Genomic DNA, 27217 nt, shown 5'->3' with positions numbered 1-27217 from the left:
CCAGGGTCTTGGAGATTTTTAGTGTGTGTGGATTTAGAATTAGCAGGAGTTGGTGGGTGCAGTAATAAGGAGAGGACAGAAGTGAGGGTGATATATATATATATATATATATGCTGTGGGGGGGAGAAGTGGGGCGGAGTTGAGATAATTTTAGTATAGAGGACAGAGCTGTCAGAAGGAGTGGTAGAGAATGCATGTTATAAGGAGAAAGGGCCTAAAGGGTTAAGCGAGTTCACCTGCTGTCTTTGCGGTGTTTTTCAAAGTATTTTCTTGTGTTCCTTCTCTTTGTGCATTCGCTGAAGTGCAGAGTCAGAAGTGCTTCCACTTATTGAAATCCCCCCCACTTGGCAAAAGACCCCCAGTTGCAAGTGTGCCCCCTGCAATAGCTTCCCCCAAAGTGAAGCTTAGCTTTATACTGATAGGGGTGGGGTGTGGGTGGATTTCAATTATCAATCAGGAGGTAATAAAGCTTGGATGGTAACAGGGCTAAATTCTAACTTCAGAAACAGGCTAGCAAGAGGGCACTAAAGTTAGAGGGGCCATAATTTTGGGTAAGACAAGGCAGATAATAAAACATTGTAATGTGGACAGGGCTACAGACTGTTGAGCAAAGACAACATACCAGCATTTTTAAAGACAAACATGAAAAGCAGATAGCAGTGTTTCAGTTTTTGGGTGGAGATGGTTCAGTTAGCACATACCAGCATTTTTAAAGACAAACATGAAAAGCAGATAGCAGTGTTTCAGTTTTTGGGTGGAGATGGTTCAGTTAGCACATACCTGTAGGGTGAGAGAAGAGATTCTCAGATGAGCATACACATTGAACCTAAAATATATTAATACAAATATTGAAAATCCAATCACCTAGCATAGCAGCTATCAATTCAAAAATAAAAATTCAAAATAACAGCGCAATATAGCAACATCTTGAAAGGGTATAATTATCCAATAAAAAAATGAGAGAAGAAATAAGGTGGATAATTATCCCTTCTATCACCAGTGGCCCCAAAGGTCCCTTATGCAGAAACACCCATATTATAATTAATAACCCCCACCGGCAGTAGATGCCGTGTACAGTTTGCCCAGACACTTTGCCCAGACTTTATCATATTTACTATACATTCTCTATACAATGGGAGGTTATTATTTATCAATTGTTTCCAATATAGAAGTGTAGGAGGGCGAGGTTTCTTCCAGTGCATTGCAATGCTTTTTCTTGCATAGAATAATGTTGTATTAGCAAACACTCACTCAGACACTGTAGGAACAGTAGCCTCTACCAAACCCAGCAAGCAAACAGACATTGAGACTGGTAAAGGAGCAGATATAATAGTGTTCAATAAATCTACCTCTTCCCCCCCCAGAAAATAGATGTATAAGGACAGGTGTGAAATCCCCCCCAAGAAGCTCCGCACTGCCAACACTTGGCACAGCACACAGGATTTATCTTTTGAAGTTTATGAGGCATAATATATGCTCTATGTACCAATTTAAATTGCATTGTGCGGTCTCTCAACGATGCCAGAGATTGCAGAGGGAAATCCCACACACCCCTCCAGTCCTCCATATCCAACTCTGGTATATTTTGCATCCACCTAGTTCTGAGACCTTCTAATGGCAAAATAGAAATCAAAGTAAGATGAGAGTACAGTCTCGAGGTGGACATATCTAGGCACTCAACCCTGAGTACCAATTCTAAAGAGGATTATAAAATCCTTATACTGTCCTGTGGAAACTGTGCATGGAAAATGTGGAGAAGCTAGAGATATCTAAATAAGTAAGAACTAGGTAAGTTAAAGGTTGAGGTAAGTGTAGAAAAAGTAGATCATTTCTGATCATTGGCCACTTGAGAGAGTATCTAAAATATTATATTTAATCCATGCAATAGGCTCTGTGTCAGGTCACCTTGAGGCGAGGTGACAGATGCACACTGTAGGGATCAGGAGTGCACCGCAAGGTTGTGGACCCTAAGGCTGACTGCTGCGGACGGGAGACAGATCCCACCGAGGTCAGAGCGTAAGATTTCCTGGGGCACCGAGTCTAAGAGCCAGCAGGTGTTCACCAGAGCCTCTAGTGGTGAGGATGGACTTGGCTGCAACTGGCTCCAGGTCGCGACCCCCAGGGTCCCCCAGCTCGCACCCACAGTAGGCAACAGGAGGATAGGGATAGTGAGGGATAAAGCCAAGGTCGGAGCCACAAGCAGACAGGAATAGTCAGGGACACGCCAATAGGTCAGGATCACAGGCAAACAGGGATAGTCAAGGACACGCCAAAGTCTGTAACGGAACAACAGCAGAGCACACGGCAGGTAACAGGAAGCTAACACACAAAGGAATACACAATGGTTGATCAGCACTGTTGGCTTGCAGTGCACAGGTTAATATAAGGTTCCCTGATAGGGCCTGGGGTGGAGCCATGCTTAGAGGAGAGGTTATAAAAACCACTAGGTGTAAGTGGCTGGCCTCTTAGTCTGTACACATGAGTGGAGGTAAGCAAACAGGAAGATCACTGCATAACCATGACACTCTGGTACTTTAAAAAAATGAGGAAGAGTAGGATTTGGAGAGATCACTCCCTTTGGATAGTACTCGCATCTGAGGCCAGCTTCCCAAGCTCGATTAGTATTAAGCTTTGAAGCAGTCAACTGGTAGGGGGCCCTACGGCCCCTAAATAAGAGTACCTTAAGAGCATCTATAGAACTCACTATTGCTGCTTCCAACCGAGTGGAGTTATTTAAATCTGGTCTTGGCCACCATGCGGCCATAACCAGCTGAGTGGCCAAGAAATATTTATATAAATCTGGAAAAGCTAAGCTAATGGTGCATTAAATCGTTAATTTAAACCTGGGGTTCTTCAATCCCCATAAAAAAAAAAGATGAAAACAGCTGATTCAATCTTGTAAAAAAGGATACAGGAGCCACTGCGGAGAATGTCCGAATAAATACATACATTTTGGTATGATTTTCATTTTTCAATTTTAAGAGATTAATACTTCCCAATAAAGAATAAGCAGGAATGTTACTTCACTGATCTGGCTGATACTTCTGTCAGTAATGTGTTTTTGTTATTCTGGATATGTGACTTTGGAGAAATTTGCCTAAAAAAGCCAATAAACTTCAAACACTCAAAAGATTTATAAAAAGATCTATTGACCATTCTTCTAGATATTTTGTAGAAAAGACCAGGGCTAATAGCAACTTGAAGAGCGCTTGTCATGTTCCAGTTAGAGTGGGAATCCTCTACACCCATCAGTGAGAAGGGTGCATTTATGTTTTGGAAACCAGCAACCATTTCTTGAGTTCGTCATGAGTAATCCATTGTGGTTTAAGGTGAACTTATCTTAAACATTCCATTAAATACGTGAGTCTAGCTATGTAGAACTTACAAGTTTATTTCACTATAGGGAGGTGGTGGAGAGAGGACCCTGTCTATGTTGGTCTATTAGGAGGTTACATAAGGTTAAGGACAGAAGATCCTTGTTCCTCTGAACAGTAGATGTTGGCAGTGACTGGTGACACCAACAGATGTGGGACATTTGTAAATCTATGTATGAGTAATGTGCGTACGCACGGCCGGACTTTCCGGCAGACTAGGTCCGATCGAATCAGTCTGTCGGACAATCCGATCGTATGTGAGCTAATCCGATAATTTTTCATTATAAAAATCCGACGGACCTAGAAATAGAACATGTTTCAAATCTGTTCCGACTGACTCAATTCCTATCGGGAAAACCGTTCGTCTGTATGCTGGTCCGACGGACCAAATACGACGCAAGGGAAGTTATTGGCTACTGGCTATTGAACTTCCTTTTTTAGTCCCGTCATACATCATCATGTTAAAAAGGAATGGACTTTCGAACTGACTTAGTCCGTTCTTGTGTGGCCAGGTCCATTCATTTGGAAGTCCGACCGAACTCCGTTGAAAAGTCCGTCGGGAAGACTGTTGGACCTAGTCTGCCGGAAAGTCAGATCGTGTGTACGTGGCATTACAGTAATCAAAAAAAGGAGCTAGAAGCCCAAATGAATGTTAGTCACATAGAAGGTTTGTAGGACTTACCATGTGCATTAGCATTTTTTTATAGGCTCAAAATTGTTAGAAAAAACGCTAATCATTTGTGTTTTGTGCCAGTATAATTTTTCTAGCTTTTAAGAGCTTTGGTGTCTTTACAGTACATGAAAAAAAAAGAGATTTAGTGTTTTTTTTGCCAGGAAAACACTCCCAAAAACCCGACCAAATTTTTTTTTTTTTCGGCTGCTAGATGCTTAAGCTCAAAAACCGCTATTGGTATAAAGTAGTGTGCATGGACACAAAGGATAACACTATTTATCTTCAAGGAGCAGAAAAAAATGCTAATAGCTTCTAGGAGCTTAAAAAAAAATGCTAGTATGCATGGAGCCTGAAAGTGTATCCAAATCCAGACATAAAAATGCAATATATTGGAACTTACATGTCCTTAGATGTGCATGCATTTTTTCAGACTTTTTCCCTTTATTTTCACTAGGTAATTCTGTAAATAACACACCTTTTAGCCCCCATCAGTGCCACTTTATCAGCGCACATCAGTGAAGGAGAAAAATTACTTGTTGTCAACAGTTTATAACAGAAACGAAGACAAACTTTTTATTTAATTTTTTTCAAATGTTTGATTGTTTTTCGTTGCTTTAGCAAAAAAAAAAAGTGTTGATTAAATATCACCAAATTAAAGCTTTATTTGTGTGAAAAAAATGATAAAGAATTTCATATGGGTACAGTGTTGCATAACTACATAATTGTCATTCAAAGTGCGATAGCTCTGAAAGCTAAAAATTGTCCTGAACAGGAAGGGGGTAAATATGCTCAGTAGGCAAGTGTTAAAAGAACTACGATCATTGCAATTTTTTAACAGTGTTCTACCCCATACTTTGTCCCACATAGCTAGTTGCTTCATAAGTCAAGTTATGAAGTGTGACCTAACCCCTCTCCCCTTCCTGCGCAGAAAATTTGCCAACAGGTAGGGAGCAGAAGGACCCATCCTAATGCAGCTTGTCTCAGCTAAGAGCACTTTCCCGGTATAAGTGTCTCTGCACTTTCTTATCTCAAGAAAGTGCAGAGACAAGTTGTGGCAAGAGGAATACAGAGACACAGGAGGGTAACACACCTCTTCTCCCTCTGCATCCCTCTTGTTTCAAGAAACTGCAGAGACAAGCTGCAGTTACAGCGCCTTGATAAATTATTTACACCCCTTGAAATTTTCCAAATTTTGTCATGTTACAACAAAAAACATACATTTCTTTTATTGGGATTGTATGTGATAGACCAACACAAAGTGGCACATAATTGGAAAGTGGAAGGAAAATTTATAAATGTTTTTCAAATTTTTTGCAAATATCTGAAAAGTGTGATGTGCATTTGTATTCAGTCCCCCTGTACTCTGATACCCCTAGCTAAAATCTAGTGGAACCAACTGCCTTCAGAAGTCACCTAATTAGTAAATAGTGTCCACCTGTGTGTAAGTTACTCTCAGTATAAATACAGCTGTTCTGTGAAGCCCTCGGAGAACCTTAGTGAACAAACAGCATCATGAAGGCCAAGGAACACACCAGACAGGTCAGGGATAACATTGTGGGTAAGTTTAAAGCAGGGTTAGATTTTAAAAAAAATATCCCAAGCTTTGAACATCTCATGGAGCACTGTTCAATCCATCATCCGAAAATGGAAAGAGTATGGCACAACGGCATACCTACCAAGACATGGCCGTCCACCTAAACTGACAGGTTGGGTAAGGAAAGCATTAATAAGAGAAGCATCCAAGAAGTCCATGGTAACTTTGGAGGAGCTGCAGAGATCCACAGATCAGGTGGGAGAATCTGTCCACAGGGCTAATTTAAGAATCTCTAGTTTGGGATTTTTAAGGCAATTTGAAATAATAATATGAAAAGATTATTCCACATATAAAAAAGATTTATTTCAACATATGAATAGATAAATAATTGTATAGAAAGATTCAACATGTTGCATGATTTGTACAAAAATTTAAAAACATTGCATAATGTATTGGATTAGGCTGGAAGTGGTATTTCCCAACTACTTGCTGAACTACCACCAGTAGAAATTGGATGGTGATAAGTAGAGGGATATCCAACACGATTCGAAAAATGCATAAGCTGAATCTTCATCAGGGATTGATACCATTTCTGAAATACAAAATATTCTCATTTTAGAATTCATTTAAATTCCACATACAATACACATTCTATAGCAAAAAATGAGAGAAGGAGTGGTAACAAACCCTGGGACTTTAACGGTGTTTAAGGCTGGAAACAAGGTAAAGACACAATAACAGCATCAATAAAATGTAATATTTTATTATAACAGTAAAAAAAAACATTAGGAAATTGAACCATCCATGTCAGGGTTCTAAGTTTTCACTAAGGGGCACATAAACAAATAATACCACTCAACATGTTTCGCTCTTATAGATTCTTCAAGAGTTTCTGGTAAGGTGTATATTATGTTAGGAATAATAAAAAGACAAAGATGAAATCTCATGTTGATTGTTTGAAATACACCAACAGATAAATGACTGTAGGTATATTGGTAAATTACTTTTAGATAAATAATCATTACAGATATAACGAGGTCATGTGAATAAGGGATATATAAATAAATATAAGTGCGGGAGGGAAGCGAGTCCTACCTGGGTTGCCAAAAAACTGCATATAAACTTCATTAAGAAATGGAAAAATGATGCGTCCCATACAAGTTCAGAGTGCCCCACTTATGTATCAGATTCCAAGTGGTTGCAGGAGGAGATTAATCTAAAGGGAATAAAAAAATAAATAAAATAAAATTCATCAGGGATATTTAGATTAATTTCCTCCTTCCTCCTGCGACCACTTGGAATCGGATCGTGACAAGGTTTGAAAATTCCTGTTCAGACGCTCTCCATCCAATCTGACAGAGCTTGAGCTATTTTGCAAAGAAGAATGGGTGAAAATGTCCCTCTCTAGATGGGCAAAGCTGGTAGAGCCATCCCCAAAAAAGACTTGCAGCAAAAGGGGGTCCTACAAAGTATTGACTCACCGGGGCTGAATACAAATGCACGCCACACTTTTCACATATTTATTTGTAAAAAAAATTTTAAAACTATTTATCATTTTCCTTCCACTTCACAAATATGTGCCACTTTGTGTTGGTCTATCACATAAAATCCCAGTAAAATCATTTACGTTTTGGATTGTAACATGACAAAATGTGGAAAATTTCAAGGGGTATGAATTACCTTTCAAGGCACTGCACGATGGATCCGTCCAAGCTGTTGTCATATTTGCCACACTTGCAGAGGGGTAAGTGTCACTACATCATTAGACTTGGGAAGCAAATAACTACTGTACATGGGACAAAGTTACTACATGTATGCGGCCCTATGAGGGGAAGGAACAATGTAAAAACCTTTGTAATGATCGTACTTCTTTAAGGTGGCTGTACTACTTGTGTGGCTATAAATGCCGGGATATGTTCCTGACACTCATTAGAACTAAAAAAGTGGCTTTGAGAAGCTTCAAAACATCTTCAACGTTACAGAATCCCTGTTGGTTGTGACCAACTTCTACTAGCTATTTTCTGTACTTGCTGAAACTGTTATTAGCTTGAAAAAAGAAAACCACATCTAAGAACTCTTAGGTGGCAATATATGAACATTTTGCTTTTGGGTTTAGTTGTCCTTTAGATGCTATAGTAGTAATACAAAATGTGCATGTTATGTCTCCTATTATTAAATTATTATTTTTTGTTTTTTTATAATAGCACTGTGAGGACGTGGGACATGTCCAGTGATAAGAAGCATAAAAGCATCTTTAAACCAAGATCTGCGCAGGGAAAACGTGTGATCCCAACATGTGCCACCTACAATAGAGATGGCAAGTTGATAGCTGCAGGATGTCAGGACGGCACCATACAGATCTGGGACAGAAATATGAGCGTATGTATAAAAATAGTATACTCCTTTTGCTGATGTATATGTTTCCATTATTATATTTTTGTTGGCTTTAGAAAACACTTGAAAATGGACTCGTTGCATACTATCAAAAATTCTGTTTACTTTCTTTGGTGCTGGGTTTCATTTTGTAGATATCATATATTTTCATTACACCTATAAAATGCATCACTTTACCCTGTGTGAAACATGCTATGGCAAGCGCTATGACTTTGGACTACCTATGACCTATCTTAACCATTCAGGAGCATGATGGGAACAGTATACATACACATGCAATTTTTATTTTTTTATAATTTGCTCACTCTTTTGAATACTCCATACTTGCATTTTCTCAGTTATATGCTGCATCTGTTTGTACATTAGAAATTTTACAGTTATGTTTCCGTAGTGGTCATCTAATCCACATCAATAAAATTTTATGTAAACCTAAGTCTTAGATAAATGAAGCACACGGTCACGTGTGCAAAACGCGTTGACATTGGCAGGGCAATCCCCACCATGCGTTCCACCATGCGTCCCAACAGGCGCACGCAGCTTTGAGCCGCTCCGCTCCCATGGTCTGTATGAGTTTATGGTACACTTACTGATGGGCCCTTTGATCTGATGTACTAACGTCTGACTGTCTAGCTGCTGCTTGACACTGAGTCGACGCAACTAAGACAGGTCATGCATGGGCTGAATTTCAAAAGAATTTTCTTTAGAAAATCGTATCTAATGCCGCGTACACACGATTGAAATTATATATGTAGCATGGGTTGCTCTAACTCTACTTTTTATGTGATCTAAAATGCCAGACTCGAGCGCTAGACTATAACACCCACTTGCCTGTGAAAAAGATTTTTATAAATAACAAAAAAAAAAAACTACCACCAAAAAAAAATACCCAATGTGGACTGAAAATTATTCAGACAATATTCAAAATATATTATGTTCGTGTCAATGCAGAGCCAACCTATTACCTGTGTTGGTCACCCCCGCATTGGCATCAAAGTGCCATACAGTGCCTTACCATCCAATAAAAGTGCCTAGGTACCAAACAATATAAAAGCACTATGAATACCCCAAGGAAATGGTCACATAGGAACACCCCCATCAAACTTTATCAAATAAAGTGCATTATAGTGTCCAAACTCGCATGGTAAAAAACAGATCACAATATAAAAAAATGTCCCAAATTAATAATCACTCCTGTGAAGACAGTGCATGAAGATAAACAATCACTTCAATAATGGTTAATTCCTCTTGTTTCAAAAGTGCTTCTTGTTTTAGATTTAAAGTGCTTCTTGCAATCACCAATCACGTGCTTACACCACCACCAGATAAAATGGCCACTCACCAGACCGAGTCTGTATCTGCGCCTTTAGTTCATTAAGGATAACCACTCCTTTAGGGGTCTCATCAACAGCCTCTTCAAGTAGCAAGGTAAACCTTCTATGCTATTTGGCTCACAAAAAATATTTAAGGGACCATCATGGTGCAGTAAATCAAGACAGGTTTAAAATTAAAAACAACAGCTAAATGCTCACTCACATGTGCCTGTGCCAGAACCGGCACTAAGCATGTCCAGCAATGCACGTGGGAATATGGCTGGGGTCTACCTCTTAGTATAGTCAGGAGCCCTCGGTAATGATCCGTGGTTCCCAAGCATACGTTCCAGTTCTTCTCCCTCCTCCACCGAACCTGATCAACGGGGATCCAAGCAGCCACAACACGTTTCACAAACGCAACGTAGCTACCTGAGGACGCAACATTCTTATTTTGCGAAACGCGTTGTGGCTGCTTGGATCCCCGTTGAACGGATTCGGTGGAGGAGGGAGAAGGACTGGAACATATGCTTGGGAACCACGGATCATTACTGAGGGCTCCTGACTATACTAAGAAGTAGACCCCAGCCATACTCCCATGTGCATTGCTGGACATGCTTAGTGCCGGCTCCGGCACAGGCACATGTGAGTGAGCATTTAGCTGTTGGTTTTTAATGTTATTTTTGAATAAACCTGTCTTGATTTACTGTCCATGATGGTCCCTTATATATTTTTTGTGAGCCAAATAGCAAATAGCATAGAAGGTTTACCTTCCTACTTGGAGAGGCTGTTGATGAGACCTCTAAAGGAGTGGTTATCCTTAATGAACTAAAGGCGCAGATACAGACTAGGTCTGGTGAGTGGCCATTTTATCTGGTGGTGGTAGAAGCACTTCTGAAACAAGAGGAATTAACCATTATTGAAGTGATTGTTTATCTTTATGCACTAGTATGGTGGAATCTCACCCCTAGTGCTATTTTCATGTTACTGAATTGTTTAATAAAGGTTTTTTTTCTCTATATATATATATATTTTTTTTTTTTTGATATACCGCAGTTGACCCCCATTATTGCTTTCTTTTGGGAGACATCTCTTGTCTCAGGTCCTTGTTTTTGCAATTGACTCTTTATAGCTTTAGAAGGGTCCCATCTGATTGACGAATTGGTGTAGATATACCAATTTGTTTACTATAATTGGTCAGTGGGTCCTATGTTCTATTTTATTTTTGTAAATAGTGGGGGGGGGGGGGGGGGTAGACAGGGGGAAGCCAGGCAGGAGGAGAAGAGGAGGGGTGGCATTTACTAGAACCGATCGCCATCAGCTGTATTCCTCCTGCAGCCACTAGATTTGGCTTTCAGCGACTGCAGGAGGAAAATGCAGGTTAGTCCAGCCCGATCCAACCTCCCAAATCCCAGCTAGTGTAAGCACTGCAGACAATTTGGCTCCCCCCCTCAAGTTGGCACCCAGGGCATGTGTCCCTCCTTCCCCACCTTAGTTTCAGCCCTGCGTGATTGTATAGGCTTTGTGTAGCTTAGCTATGTGTAGTTATTTGTCAATGCTTTCTGGTACTCTGTTTTGTAATTTATTTATTTTTTTAATGCAAATTTTTTTTCAATAAAAGATTTAACAAAAGTCCAACTCTAGCTAATAGGTTTAAACAGTTTCAGAAAGTTTTTTTCCCCCACTAAAAAGGTATAACCATTTTTTCTACCAGGGCAATTTTTCAAACACATACTTAAATCTGCATTTTTTTTTCTATAAAAATTACTTTAAATGCCTCATGTAATTATATATGTTCTGAAACCGAGTTCCTGTAGAACACAATTGTGGAATTTGCCATCTTTAATGTTGCACAATACTTATGTAACTGTTTTTCAAATGCATATTTTCAGGAGAAAATACACTAAAATGATTTTTAGTGCAAAAAACACAATGTAATACCAACATTTTGATAAAATATGAAAGATGGGGGGTTGAGTCGAGCAAATCGGTAACAATGGTAGCTGTGATTGTTCATAGGTGACACTTATGTCGCGTACACACGATCGGACATTCTGACAACAAAACAGTGGCTTTTTTCAGAAGGGTGTTGGCTCAAACTTGTCTTGGTCACACAAATGTTGTAGGAAATTCCAAACGTCAAGAACGCGTGATGTACAAGACGTATGACGAGCCGAGAAAAAGGTCGTTCAGTAGCCAGTGCGGCTACTTCTGCTTGATTCTGAACATGCGTGAGCTTTTGTGCGACTGACTTGTGTACACTCGATCAGACTTTCCAAAAACAAGTGAAGTTGTCGGAAAATTTGAGAATCTGCTCTTAAACATTTGTGGCCTGAAATTCAGACAGAAAATGTTTGATGGAGCATATACACGGTCAGACTTTCTGACAACAAGCTCACAACGAACATTTCCCATCAGAAAGTCCGACCATGTGTACGCGGCATTAGTGTTACTAAACCCACAACAGTAAAATCAGTCTGCATATGCAGTAAAGCATTATTCTCACTGTGGAACCTAGGTGATTAATACGGGGCATTGTGTGAAAAAAAGCTGTTTGATCCTGTCTTCTCAGGTCTTCCCCTTCTTCCACAGTCCCCTTACCATCTCCTGATAGAACAGAGCCTTGGGGACACTCTGCACATGCTCAGTTTGGTGTGTATTGCTAGAGAGTTGTTTTTGTTTCTTGGGAGAGTGCATGTGATCAGCAGAGGTCCTGCAGCCTCATAGGACAATCAGGGGAGAATGAAAACTCCTACAAGCTTTAACCAGACACTGATAGAAGTCACAAGACTGCCATTTACTGCTGTTTTAGATATTTAGCAGATATTTAGCAGTTTATATTTACTAAAACAATTGTATTTCCTTGTTCTGTGTACTGTGGGGGATCAGATATAGTAAATGCAGGCTCCTGGGTTTAGTAACACTTTAAAAAGCTTTTACAGCTTATCAGTTTAGAGTTAATCGTGAATTATGGTCATAGAATTTTTTCAGGCTGCTTCCCTAGCTACAGTAATCTGCGGAACTTTCAAAGCCCTTTAAAAGAAATTGAGAGGCTTTTTTTAAATGTACTGTGGTAAATTTGTTTTTACAATAATATTAATAAAAGCTGACCGTTATGAGCACACATGGCGGTGTGCAAAGTGAAAAAACTTTGGATCCACTGGCAGGATCAAAAACGTTGTTACATATATGTAGTATTTGATTTTGCCCATAGTTCTGATGTAATTTCAAAAGTTATCAAAATTCAAGGCCTGGTTCACACTGTTGCACCTCTGCGAGACGCTTTTGCACAGGTACGGCAGCCTGTTCATTTGAATGGACTGCTTTGCCTGCAATTCATGCCGGAAAAAGGTTCCAGCACAAGTTTTGAAATGCAGCGGAAGGGAAAATGCATGGTCCCTGTGCACCATGCAATTTCCCAGCAGTTCCTACGCCCGCCTAACGTGGGTTTTTAGATGCATGGAGGTGCCATTAAGAATGACCACCTGCAATTGTATAAACCTAGCTTGAATAAGGACAGTCATGGCAGAATCTCCAAGTGTTCTCTTAAGCTAGATTCACACTATTGTGGATGGTTGGCTGCCAAAACCCGCTGCTTTTTAAATATGCGGGGCTGTTGTTCATTCTTAATGGCACCCCGTGGCGCGCTTGCGGGTGTGGGAACTCGGTGCAAAAGCACCATGCTATTTCAATGTCACTGCGTTTCAGAAATAGTGCAGGGACCTTTTTTCCAGCATGAAACGCAGGCATGGCAGCCCATTCAGATGAATCGGTTGCTGTGCCCAGGCAAACGGGGCTTGCAGAACCTCAATAGTGTAAACCAGGACTCAGACACTTTTTGTGGTGGTGTAAAAACCCTTCTTCTGTGTCCGCTAGTTACATTTCTGAATTGTCACTCGATAAAGCCTACAGGTGGCTGTGCCAAATCTCTCTCTGTGCAGGCTTTGTCTACTGTCATCAACATTAGGACATGACGGCTATTTCTTAAATACGATGTTTTACCAAATGAAATGTCATCCAGCTAGGGTTCAGATCTTCATTAAGAGATTTAGCCTACGGAATTAAACCAAACCAAAAAGAAAAATTTTGAATGAACCAATCCTAAAATATGCACCACTAGTTGTTCTCCAAAAGGTTTTATATTGAATGGGATGTTTGGTGTAAGTATATTAAAAACAGAAGATTTGAATCGTGGAAAACCGGGCAAGCATAGGGAGGAAAGGATGGGTGTCATATACCCAGTGCTGTCCAAGACTATAAAGTCTGCAACTCTTCATCAGGATGGGCAGAGTAGATGTGGGGCCAACTCATTTCTAAGAAGCTGCTTTTTATCCTCTCCCTGTGCTCACGTTCGTATATACAGCCCTGACATATTGCTTTTTTTTATGGCACGTAGAAGACCACCGTATGATTTTATGAAGTTTTAAGTGTTAAGCATTCTAACTTACGTCAGTGATTTTTCCATTCATTTCTATCAGATGGCCAGAAGATCTGCAAGACCTCTCGTGTCTTATTGTGTGCATACGCAGAGTGCCTATAAAATGCCATTCACAACGTGTGCTGGCTTCATTTGTAAAAGCCTTCTGCCACACCATGGACCTGCCTATAGGAGCTGAGGTGTAAATTGTTGCTGTAAATGTCTTTGCTTGTTAAAAGAACATTGCAACTCATTCATCTTTACAACTGGTCCCTGACTTTAAATGTCTATTTAACCTTGTGAGAGCATTATTTATAAAAAAGGGGACTAAAAATGTACTGGCTTTTGATAAACAATTTCCATATAAATCCTTCTATGGCATTATAGAGTGCTACACTAGGAGCACATGTCTCAATATTTAAGGTTCACTCCAGTCAAACCTATAAACTTAGCATAGAAATACTGGGGGCATGCTTGAGCTTGTGGCTTTTATATTAACCTTGACTTTCTGTATACCAGGCCCATACCTGTTGGCTTCCCAATTCATCCCAAAGGTGTTCTGTAGGGATGAGCTCAGAGCCTTTTGTAGGACACTTGAGTTCCTCCACACAAAACCATTAAACCATGCCTGTATGGAGCTGGAGGGGCACGGTCATGATGGGACAGGACAGCACCTTCCCCAAACTGTTGTCACAATGCTCACAGTTATTTAAATGTCTTTGTATGTTGTAACATTAACATTACTTTAACATTACTTTAGTGAGCTTACTTGGCAGGCCCCTTCTATCGGACATCTTTTCTCTGTACTCCATCTCTGAACCTACTTTCTAGTCTACCCCATTTTTTATTTTTTTTTACCTTATTTCTATATGTCTTTTCTCCCTGTCTTCATCCCTAGAAAAGTGGCAATATACTATGCCCAACTTAAGACTTTTTGCAGGGTTTTCCCTGCCTGGTATGAACTCTTATGTACCAGTATCTCTAATCTTACTTGGGCATTCATGCCTGATGTCTGCTTCTTCATCCCTCTGGACTTCACCTGAGAGGCTGTCCGAGTGGACCCTTGAACCCATCACCAGTATCTGTCTTTGCCACTTCTGGCTATTGTGTTTTGATATTTTTGTTTGCCTTGTCTAAGTGCTTCAGCGACATCTACTCCATCTGATGCAGTGTCTTGGAAAAAGTATTCACACCCCTTGACCTTTTTCACATTTTGTCATGTTACAGCCAAAAACGTAAATGTATTTTATTGGGATTTTATGTGATAGATCAACACAAAGGCATATAGTTGTGAAGTGGAAGGAAAATTATAAATGGTTTTCATAATTTTTTTACAAATATCTGGAAAGTGCTGCGTGCATTTGATTTTTAGTCCCCTTTACTCTGATACCCCTAACTAAAATCTAGTGGCACCAATTTCCTTCAGAAGTAACCTAATTAGTAAATAGAGGCCACCTGTTTGTACTTTCATCTTAGTATAAATACAGCTGTTCTGTGAAGCCCCCTGAGGTTTGTTAGAGAAGCTTGGTGAACAAACGGCGTCATGAAGGCCAAGGGATACACGAGACAGCTCAGGGATAAAGTTGTGGAGAAGTTTAAAGGAGGGTTAGGTGATTAAAAAAATATCCCAAGCTTTGAACATCTCACAAAGCACTGTTCAATCCGTCATCTGAAAATAGAGTATGGCACTACTGCAAACCTACCAAGACATGGCCGTCCACCTAAACTGGCAGGCCAGGCAAGGAGAGCATTAATCAGAGAAGCAGCCAAGAGGTCCATGGTAACTCTGGAGGAGCTGCAGAAATCCACAGCTCAGGTGGGAGAATATGTCCACTATTAATCGTACATTCCACAAATATGGCCTTTATGGAAGTATGGCAAGAAGAAAACCATTGTTGAAAGAAAGCCATAAGAAGTCCTGTGTGCAATTTGCGAGAAGCCATGTAGGGAACACAGCAAACATGGAAGAAGGTGCTCTGGTCAGATGAGACCAAAATTGAAAATTTTGGCCTAAAAGCAAAACGCTACATGTGGCGGAAAACTAATACTGCCACAGAACACACCATCCTGTGAAACATGGTGGTAGAAGCATCATGTTGTGGGGATGCTTTTTTTCAGCAGGGACAGGGAAGTTGGTCAGAGTTGATGGGAAGATGAATGGAGCCAAATACAGGGCAATCTTAGAAGAAAACCTGTTAGTCTGCAAAAGACTTGAGACTGGGGCAGAGGTTCATCTTCCAGCAGGAAAACGACCCTAAACATACAGCCAGAGCTACAATAGAATGGTTTAGATCAAAGCATATTCAAGTGTTAGAATGGCCCAGTCAAAGTCCAGATCTAAATCCAATTGAGAATCTGTGGCAAGACTTGAAAATGGCTGTTCACAGACGCTCTTCATCCAATCTGACAGAGCTTGAGCAATTTTGAAAAAAAAAAAGGCATAAATGTCACTCTCTAGATGTGCAAAGCTGGTATAGACATCTCCAAAAAGACTTGCAGCTGTAATTGCAGCGAAATGTGGTTCTACAAAGTATTGAATCAGGGGGGCTGAATACATATGCACGGGACACACATTTGACATGTTTATTTGTAAAACAAAATTGAAAACTATTTATCATTTTCCTTCCACTTCACAGTGTGTGTTGGTCTATCACACAAAATCCAAAGAAAATACATTTACGTTTTTGATTGTAACATGACAAAATGTGGAAAATTTCAAGGGGTGTGAAAACTTTTTCAAGGCGCTGTAGTAATAAATGGCTGTACATGGTTTATAATGCAAGACAGTCTGTGTCCAGTAATGTAGGGAATTATGCAAGTAGTAGCATAAACCAATGCACAGCCATTCATTAATATTGGCGGCTGTATGCAGCAACTGTGTATCCCAGGAGCGGAACCATGCCTACAGATTCCATTGTATGCCCAAAAGAACCCTTGTTCATGAGGCCTTAAAACAGTGATGGCCAACTTTATTCATATGGGGGCCTTAAGTGAAACTTCCAAGATTACCAAAGGGCCGCACGTAAAATTCAGTGAATAATCATTACCAGGGACAGCAGGCATTCAACAGGATTTATTCAAAGACTAATGGCATGCTATAAAAGATGGTCAGAGACTGCAGGAATGATACAAGAGATGGTCAGGGGCTGCAAGTATTATAGAAGAGATGATCAGAGAATGTGGGCATCAAACAAGAGATGGTCATAGACTGTGGGCATCAAACAAGAGATGGTCAATAACTCTGGATGTCGAACTAGAGGTATTCATGGGCTGTGGGCATCAAACGAGATGGTCAAAAACTGTGCCTCAAACTAGATGTGGTCACAGACTGTGGGCATCAAACAAGAGATGGTCAAAAACTGTGAGTGTCAAACAAGAGGTGGTCATAGACTGCGGGCAACAAACAAGAGGTGGTCATAGCCTGGGTATCAAACAAGAGGTGGTCATAGACTGTGGACAACAAACAAGAGGTGGTCATAGCCTGGGCATCAAACAAGAGGTGGTCATAGACTGTGGACATGATGCAAGAGATTATCAGACACACTGGGGATGCTACTAGAGAAGGTCAAAGACTGTGGATATGCTATTGGAGATGGTTAGAGACTGGACATGCTGCAGAAGAGACATCAGAGACTGTGAACGTTTTATAGGAGTTGGAGACTGGGAACATATTTCAAGAGAGCCATAGACTTGGGGACACATTACATGAGCCTGATAGAGATTACTGCTATAGCAGAGCAATAGGAAAAAACAGATTAGTGGCTGTAGGGGCCTCAAGGGCCACACAAAAAGTGCAAAAGAGCCGCACGTTGGGCACCAGGGCCTTAAACATTTTGCATACAGTATATGTATTTGAAGCCTGCATTTGACTTTTTGCATGGATTTTAGTTTAAAATATATATTTTAAAGACTTGTGTATATAAATGATAATCATTGTTTGAGAAAATATAGAGCAGCACACATCCCTGCAGTATCCAGACACTGCAGCAGTCACTCACAATTCACGGTACTGTATTAAACAGAAGGTTTTAATGTAGTGAAAAATTTCTGTCTCTGCCAAGAAGAATGACAAACGTGGTAAGCATGTCATGCTTTGTATTGGTGGATCGGGACACTTCTGATGCTGCCGGTCCCGTTAGAGGGAGTTAGCGTATTCCCAGTCTCAGCACTCACTGCTGTGTGTATATATAGAACCCTGACACAAAATATAACCAGACTGTTTGGACAAACTTGGCTCTTGACCAGACCTACAAATTCATCTTCCCGCGTCTTCTGACGATTACTCTTTATTTATGGTTTGCTATGAGAGACCATTTCATAGTTGTTTTACTTTTGGGCTGGCCTGATAAAAGTTCAGTGTTTCAGTGATTAATATACAATGCAAGTGAAAACGGGGGAATGCTAAATCTTTTATGGTTGAGTTGTTTCCTAAAGAGAACCTGTCGCCTACATCAGAACACTATAGACAAAGGAACATTTTTTTTGTAAAGTAATGTGATGAATAAATTAGTTATGGGTGTGAACAATTTAAATAATTCTCTGCAGATTCCAGACACAGACCAGTGTTGAGAAATTTGCCATAACACAGATTTATCTCTGTACATTAAAATCTGCATTTTTTTTTTTATTATTATTTATAGATTATCATACATGAGCTGCATAGTTTAAAAACAAGTTTAAAGAATGACTCCACTTTTGTTGAGAAAAAAAAAACAATCCCTTCTGGGTGATCAATATACGCTATATTACCAAAAGTATTGGGACACCTGCCTTAACGCACATGAACTTTAGTGGCACCCCAGTCTTAGTCCGTAAGGTTCAATATTGAGTTGGCCCACCCTTAGCAACTATAACAGCTTCAACTCTTCTGAGAAGACTGTCCTCAAGGTTTAGGTGTGTGTGTATGGGAATGTTTGACCATTCTTCCAGAAGCACATTTGTGAGGTCAGGTACCAATGTGGATAAGAAGGCCTGGCTCGCAGTCTCCGCTCTAATTCAACTCAAAGGTGTTCTATTGAGTTGAGGTCAGAACTGTGCAGGCCAGTGAAGTTCCTCCACCCTGAACTCTCTCATCCATGTGTTTATGTACCTTTATTTGGATTTGCATCATTTAATTTACAGAACATGCCCACAGCTTTGAAGATTTTTTTTTTTTTATTACAGCCCGGGTGTTAGGGTCCCACATTAAAATCAATGGGGCAGCATGGCTATACTGCCGGAAAAGCGCCGCTGCAGCAGCGCTTTGCGAGTGGTTTTAACCCTGGGGTTAAAAGCTCCCCGCTAGCGCCCAAATACCTCTGCAAATATGACGGTAAAGCACCACTTTACCGCCGACCCCACCCCAGTGTGAAGGGGCCTTAGCAATTTCATACTTTTAGTATAGGATAGAGGTTCAAATTATCCACTAAAGGGAGCTCATAGTGAGCATTCAAATTCAATGACACTGCCTTTTTAACAACTGTTGAGCTAAGATAACCTCACAGGTAGAGCATTGTTTTCAAAGAGTTGGTTGACTTTTTGTCAAACCAAAATAGTTTTAAATATATTTATTTTGTTTTTAGTTAGGTTGATATGAAATAGGTTCCACTAAGAACAGGCCTTGCCATGGTCGACCAAAGAAGTTGAATGCATGTGCTCAGCGTTATATCCAGAGGTTGTCTTTGGGAAATAGACATATGAGTGCTGCCAGCATTGCTGCAGAGGTTGAAAGGGTGGGGGGGTCAGCCTGTCAATGCTCAGACCATACGCTGCATACTGCATCAAATTGGCCTGCATGGCTGTCATCCTAGAAGGAAGCCTCTTCTAAAGATGAAGCACAAGAAAGCCCGCAAACAGTTTGCTGATGACAAGCACACTAAGGACATGGATTACTGGAACCATGTTCTGTGGTCTGATGAGACCAAGATAAACTTATTTGGTTTAGATGGTTTCAAGCATGTGTGGTGGCAACCAGGTGAGGAGTATAAAGACAAGTGTGTCTTGCCTAAAGTCAAGCATGGTGGTGGGAGTGTCATGGTCTGGGCCTGCATGAGTGCTTCCGGCACTGGGCAGCTACAGTTCATTGAGGAAACCATGAATGCCAACATGTACTGTGACATACCGAAGCAGAGCATGATCCCCTCCCTTCAGAGACTGGGCTGCAGGGCAGTATTCCAACATAATGACCCCAAACACACCTCTAAGAGGACCACTGCCTTGCTAAAGAAGCTGAAGGTAAAAGTGATGGACTGGCCAAGCATGTCTCCAGACCTAAACCCTATTGAGCATCTGTGTGGCATCCTCAAGTTAAAGGTGGAGGAAGGTCTCTAACATCCACCAGCTCTGTGATGTCATCAGAGGAGTGGAAGAGGACTCCAGAGGCAACCTGTAAAGCTCTGATGAACTCCATGCCCAAGAGACAGTGCTGGCAAAATATTGACACTTTGGGCCCTATTTGGACATTTTCACTTAAGGGTGTACTCACTTTTGTTGCCAATGGTTTAGACATTAATGGCTGTGTGTTGAGTTATTTTGAGGGGACAGCAAATGTACACTGTTATACAAGCTGTACACTCACTACTTTCATTGTAGCAAAGTGTAATTTCTTCAGTGTTGTCACATGAAAATAAAATATTTACAAACATGTGAGGGGTGTACTCCCTTTTGTCAGATACTTATTGCCTAGCCTCACCCATAAAACAAAGGAGTGTCCTAGAAAAGAGCAGGTATTACCTCTTTGTACAGAACATGCAGTAAAACAAATCAATTGACTTACAACTTTACATTGAATTGTTGTTTTCCTAGATAGAATTTGCAGTTCATTGATCGGTTTGACTTGTTGCATTAAATTGCTCTGTGAATGCTTTTGATAGGTTTAGAAAAAGAACTAGCAATGAGTCTAGCGCTACATTTTTTGATCTATTATTTAAAAAAGAACCCCTTATAACCACTTGACGTCTGCGCTATACCTGAATGATGGCTACAGCGTGGACCTGAATTTCTGTGAGGCCGTCATAGGACGTCCTCCCCTTTGCGCGTTCCCCAAGCTCCCCCTGAAGGGTGCGTGCTGTGATCACGAGTCGCCGATCCGAGTAGGGGGCCGATCCCGACCCCTTACCACGTGATCAGCTGTCAGCCAATGACAGCTAATCAGGTGTGTAAACAAAAGCTCGGTAATCTTTTTTTTTTTTCTTCGCGCTTTCGCCTCACGCTGACAGCGTGAGGAGAAAAAAAAATCCAGTCACTGACTTATGTTCAAGGGACATCGGTTCTGAAGAGGAAGGAGGCACATCTGCCTCCTCTGTGACAGTCAGTACCCCCTGCCAGTGCCACCTGCCATTGCCACCAATCAATGCCCATCAGTGCCACCTATTAGTACCACTTCTCAGTGCCCACCAATGCCACCTATCCGTGCCCACCAGTGTCACCCTATCCGTGCCCACCAGTGTCACCCTATCAGTGCCCACCAGTGCCGCCCTATCAGTACCCACCAGTGCAGGCTTAGCGTACATCAATGAAGGCGAAAAATATATATATATATTTTTAAATTCTGTCTTTTAAATTTTTTTTAACAAAATATGAAAACTGCAGAGGTGATCAAATATCACCAAAAAAAAGCTCTATTTTGGGGAAAAAAATTCAATAAATTTCATTTGGGTACAGTGTTGTATGACCACGCAATTGTCATTCAAAGTGGGACAGCGCTGAAAGCTGAAAATTGGTCTGGACAGGAGGGCGGTTTAAGGGCCCAGTAAGCAAGTGGTTAAAGGGTTTTCATTTTATGTCTATATGAAAAAGGTCCATTAACATTGTTCAGATTTGTCACTATCACCTAACTATAGATTAGTGTTTTAAGGTCTCACTTTTCTGAAACCATTATAGCTGTGTCCTTTTCTACCTAATTGATAAAAAATCGAATTCTAATGGCGTGATGAAATCTGGAAGAAATGGCATAGAATGTTGGTAGAGCCCCCTCACTCAGCAGGCTTAAAGTGGTTTTAAACCCTTACATATACCCATTGAAGTGATTGGTCTCAGGTGATACACAGAGGTGAAAAAAATGCTCCTACATAAGTTGTACTTATTTATCTGTGGTCTTCTCTTCTCTACGTCTAAAGTCCAGAATTTTTAAAGCTTGTCTGAGCTATCAGAAAAAAAGGGGACGGAGAGCTGAAGTTACAATCTGCAGAGCTCTGTGAGCTGATTGGAGGGAAGGGACACGCCCCCTTGCACACAGGAACACAGCTGAGGCTGTCAATCAGCTGGAGATCCCTCCCCTGTTGACCTTTTTTTCTCTTGGAAAAACTTGTCAGAAGTTTTTCATGCTGATAGCAGAGGAACAATGCAACAGAGAAATAACACCTCACTTAATTGAGACAAGTACACACTATAGAAAGCTATGCTTTGTTCATATTTCATGTCTGTGGTTTACAACCACTATAAGTTCTGCTTTAGGTAAAAAAGCATTGCAGTTAATAAAGTCTACTCTATGTATGGGCTAAATTAAAAAATAAATCTCATCAATACGTGCACATTTCCCCTGGTTTGTCTTTTATTAAAACTTACTGGCAGAAAAATACCTTGTGATTCTGCTAAAATTACAGAGAGCTCTTATAATCCTGTGGCCTCTGCCGCACAGAAATCCCAACCAACTTTATCAGCTGTGCCCAGTTTACCTTTATGAACCACAGAACATCTTTGCTGTATGATATGGAGAAGAGGGGGAGGTTATTCTGTAGTTCTTGGGTGACTGATTCTCCTCCATGACATGACTGGTAGGACCACCAAGTGAAAATAAAGGAAAAAGGTTCTTTGGTTTAGATACACTTTAAAGCTTAGATATGGATATTTTTTGCATGGTTACATTGGTCCAGATTGAACCCATGAAAGCTGGAAATTACTGTAATTGACACCGCTACTACAGTAATCTCTACTAGCTTGCAGGTCCCGTACAGAGCTGATGCCCGCATTGTGAACTTGCCACCAGTGCCATTCAGTGAACATTCAGAAAATATTTCAAACAGTAAGTACACTGCATGGAAATTGTTGACTTTTTCAACATATTTAAACAAGCCAACATCACATCGTCATTCAAAAGGTGATCTTCTTTGATAAAACCACATGGAAAATTTGCATTTTAACCACTTCAATACGGGGCACTTTCACCCCCTTCCTGCCCAGGCCAATTTTCAGGCCTCAGCGCTGTCATACTTTGAATGACTATGCGCGGTCATGAAACACTGTACCCAAATTAAATTTTTATCTTTTTTTTTTTGAGACAGTTAGAGCTTTCTTATGGTGATTTTTTATTTTTTGCTAATCAAACAAAAAAGAGCGAAATTTTTTATCCTTCACTGATGTGTGCTGATGAGGCGGCACTGATGGGCAGCACTGATGGGTGGAACTGATGGCCACTGATGAGGTTGCACTGATAGGCAGCAATGATGGCCACTGATGGGCAGCTGATGGCCACTGATGGGTGGCACTGATGACCAATGATGGGCTACACTGATGGCCACTGATGGGCGGCATTGATGGCCACTGATGGGTGGCACTGATGGCCACTACTGATGGCCACTGATGAGCGGAACTGATGGCCACTGATGAGGTTGCACTGATAGGCAGCAATGATGACCACTGATGGGCGGCACTGATGGCTACTGATGGGCGGCACTGATGGCCACTGATGGGCGGCACTGATGGCCACTGATGGGCGGTACTGATGGGCGGAACTGATGGCCACTGATGAGGCTGCACTGATAGGCAGCATTGATGGGCCCTGATAGGTGGCAATGATGGCCACTGATGAGCTGCACCGATGGGCAATGACCAGGCTGCACTGATAAGGAAGCACTAAAAGCTGCACCGATGGGCACTTTTATGTTGCACTGATGGACACTGATACAGTGGATAAAATAAGTATTGAACACGTTACCATTTTTCTAGGTAAATATAATTCCTACAGGTGCTCTTGAAATGAAATTTTCACCACATATCGGTAACAACCCATGTGATCCATAGATATAAAGAAAAAAAATACTAAATAAATAAGTTCAGAAATTAAAGTTGTGTGATAGAATGGAATGACATGGAAAAATTATTGAACAGGCTAAATAAAATGTATTTAATACTTGGTACAAAATCCTTTGTTGGTAATGACAGCTTCATGACGCCTCCTTTATGGAGAAACGAGTCGCATGCATTGCTCAGGTGTGATTTTGGACCGTTCTTCTACACAGTCTTCAAATCTTGAAGGTTCCGTGGGCCTCTAATGTGAACTCTGATCTTTAGTTCTTTCCATAGGTTTTCTGTTGGATTCAAGTCAGGGGATTGGCTGGGCCATTCTAGCAGCTTTATTTTCTTTCTCTGAAACCAACTGAAAGTTTCCGTGCTTTATGCAAATATGATGCCTCTGGTTGGGTGGGTGTTAATGCTGAGCAGCCGCATATTTGTGCATCAGAATGTAAATACAGCTGTGCCGAGAGCGTGCTCCCGGCACATTTACCAACGGCTAACTAAAAACACCCAATCCCATGGCAGCCAATCACGGCGGTCACATGATCATAAACCCTGCCTCACCTCCCGGCATCTGAAACCCCTTAAAGGGCTGGTAGGCGCCGACGCCAAGGGGTTAAATTAAGTCACAAGCCGCAATGAAATCGCCAGTGCACATCACACTGATGTGCAGTGTATGTATGCCTATGAGGTAGGGACGTAAGGCTGTAAGCTCCTTGGCCAGGGACAATGTGATTATACAGTATGTAAAGCTCTATATAAATGACTGCAATAAAAATAATACCAGTAAGCCAAAAATGTTATTCATTGTAGCTCTCCATTCCTTAGAGCAAATTTGTTTCCTGCAACCACAAGACTCCCTGCTGGGAGAAGACAGTGATTATTGCTAGCAGCTATACCAGCCGCTAGAGCTAATCACAAGTAATATGTGGCAGGCTGGTTGTACCCAAGTTGATCAATCAACTTGGAACATTCAGCCTGCCCAAACATGGTTTGAATTTTGGCCGGTTCCTGCTGAACGAGCTGAGATTCAAACTACCGGTATGTCTGGCCTTAGATATGGTGGCTGCATTCGTTTTTCAGGCTAAAAACTTTTCACCAAGAACAGAACACACCTGTTGATCTTTTAAAATATGCTGTGTACTTGTCACCTCATGTAAGCTGAACAGAAATTAAACACTTATCCTTGTTCTGTAAACAACTAATCCCATCAGCCAAGTAATGGTGATGAGCAAAAGTATGCATGTTTTAAGTCCAGCTATGAGGGCAACCATGGCTTCTTCCTTAGATACAATAGCTGCATGAGTGTAGCCACCCAGTGACAGCTCGAAAAAAGTAAATGATTACAGCCACAATATCCAAGGACTGGTAAACTTCAATAAGTTACATTTTTTGTTTGGGTTTAAATTTGCTTTAACCTGACTGATGTGAACTTTGTTGTAGTACAATGGTTTCCATACAGGCTAGTGAATAAATCTACCAGCTGTAAATTAAATAAATAGTCATTGGGGATTACCTTAGCAGTATATTTTCATCTATGCAGCAATGGATGTCAGTTCTCTATGGCAAAGAGCTTACATGGTTCCCTTGCTGGAGTGGTTGACATAAACCAGCCGGAGCAGAGAGTGATGAAATGGGAAGAGGGGTGTATTCCATCTGTACTGTATTTAATATACGACTCCACTGACACTCCACAGCCTGTAACTGGATCTTCAAATGAAGCAGCTGTTCTCTCTGAACCCAGATATTTCTCCCGAGATAGGAAGCCAGTTTCCGCCATATAGATTGCTTGCAGAAAAAGGAAATAATATATTGTGGATGATATGTAGACGATTTCCACAAGGTACCATTTTACAGGAAATGGTGAGCTTGTAATGGACCTTGGTTCTCTAAAATGGAATATGTTGCTTGTAATAAAGATGGAAGCTATAGAGTGTTTTTTTCAGCAATGCAGTCTTTAAGAGAAATTATGGTTTATCTCAGCTATACCCTAGATATTGTATTGCAATAAACATTCTATCTTCTGCATTCTGTGCCACACTATGTTACATGGTACACTATGTTCTATGATACAGTCTACATGTCATACACTATACTGTACATTTGTCATTTGACATTCATTCCAGATTTGCTTTCTCGTAGTTCCTGAATGTTCCCTCTATTGTTTCCCCTGGGCTGGGAATGATCCCTTCATTTCCCCTGGTCTGGGAATGTTCAACCATTGTCCCCCCTGGGAATGTTCCCTTTGTTGTTTCCCCTGGTCTGGGAATGTGCCTTCTATTTTTCCCCCTGAGAATGTGCCCTTATTGTTCAGTCTTGGGCTGTGTTCTCATTGTCCCCTCTGGGGCTGTGTTCTCATTGTCCCCTCTGGGGCTGTGTTCTCATTGTCCCCTCTGGGGCTGTGTTCTCATTGTCCCCTCTGGGGCTGTGTTCTCATTGTCCCCTCTGGGGCTGTGTTCTCATTGTCCCCTCTGGGGCCGTGTTCTCATTGTCCCCTCTGGGGCCGTGTTCTCATTGTCCCCTCTGGGGCCGTGTTCTCATTGTCCCCTCTGGGGCCGTGTTCTCATTGTCCCCTCTGGGGCCGTGTTCTCATTGTCCCCTCTGGGGCCGTGTCCTCGTTGTCCCATCTGGGGCCTTGTCCTCGTTGTCCCCTCTGGGGCCGTGTCCTCGTTGTCCCCTCTGGGGATGTGTCTTCGTTGTCCCCTCTGGGGCCGTGTCCTCGTTGTCCCCTCTGGGGATGTGTCCTCGTTGTCCCCTCTGGGGATGTGTCCTCGTTGTCCCCTCTGGGGATGTGTCCTCGTTGTCACATCTGGGGCCTTGTCCTCGTTGTCCCCTCTGGGGCCGTGTCCTCATTGTCCCCTCTGGGGATGTGTCCTCGTTGTCCCCTCTGGGAATGTGTCCTCGTTGTCCCCTCTGGGGATGTGTCCTCGTTGTCCCCTCTGGGGACGTGTCCTCGTTGTCCCCTCTGGGGACGTGTCCTCGTTGTCCCCTCTGGGGCCGTGTCCTCAGGAAGGGGTGGGCTCTCTCCAGGCATACCCACCCTCAATGTATCCATTCATATATGTGCTCCTACTATGGAGGCTCTGTAAATTTAGAGTTAGGACCACAGTATATAGAGAGGTCCCTTGGCGTGGGCACTGTGGCACATATATATGCAAATATGTGAAAACAAAACCGTTTGTTTTTAATGCAAACTGTTAGACAGGGTCAATTCAGTTGTTTTTCAGGCTGGTTGGTAAGTGCACCGGAAAATCTTTTGTTTGTTTGTGATGTGCCTCATTGTTCCTTCTGGAGGTGTGCCCACCTTGTTCCCTCTGGAGGTGTAAAATGTCTTTGTCAACTTAATTTTACATATCAAACCATTGCTTTTCAAAGTGGGCATTTATGATCTTTGACTTTCAAGAAGTCAACTCATTCAATAAGACCAGTGTGTAATTGACCATTAAAAAAAAAAACTCTAACACTCAGTGATTTGCCCATGTTTCTGTTTTCCCAGGCGGCTGTTCTTCATGTGTCCCCAAGAGA

At 41.4% G+C, this 27217-nt stretch overlaps 1 protein-coding gene across 1 annotated transcript in view; it reads left to right on the top strand.

Moving 5' to 3' along the window:
• WDR70 (WD repeat domain 70) overlaps window positions 1-27217 on the top strand; it is a 436397-nt gene that overhangs the window by 236946 nt on the left and 172234 nt on the right. The window contains exon 10 of the mRNA XM_077462835.1: window positions 7786-7960. Coding sequence (XP_077318961.1) covers window positions 7786-7960 — 175 coding nt within the window. The remainder of the gene's footprint in view (window positions 1-7785; window positions 7961-27217) is intronic.

This window comes from Lithobates pipiens, unplaced genomic scaffold (assembly GCF_037356315.1).
Source record: "Lithobates pipiens isolate NorthernLeopardFrog02 unplaced genomic scaffold, aLitPip1_a1.2 Scaffold_3, whole genome shotgun sequence".
Taxonomy (NCBI): domain Eukaryota; kingdom Metazoa; phylum Chordata; class Amphibia; order Anura; family Ranidae; genus Lithobates; species Lithobates pipiens.
The sequence above is the reverse complement of the archived record's forward strand: the minus strand, read 5'-3'. Positions and strand labels throughout refer to the sequence as shown.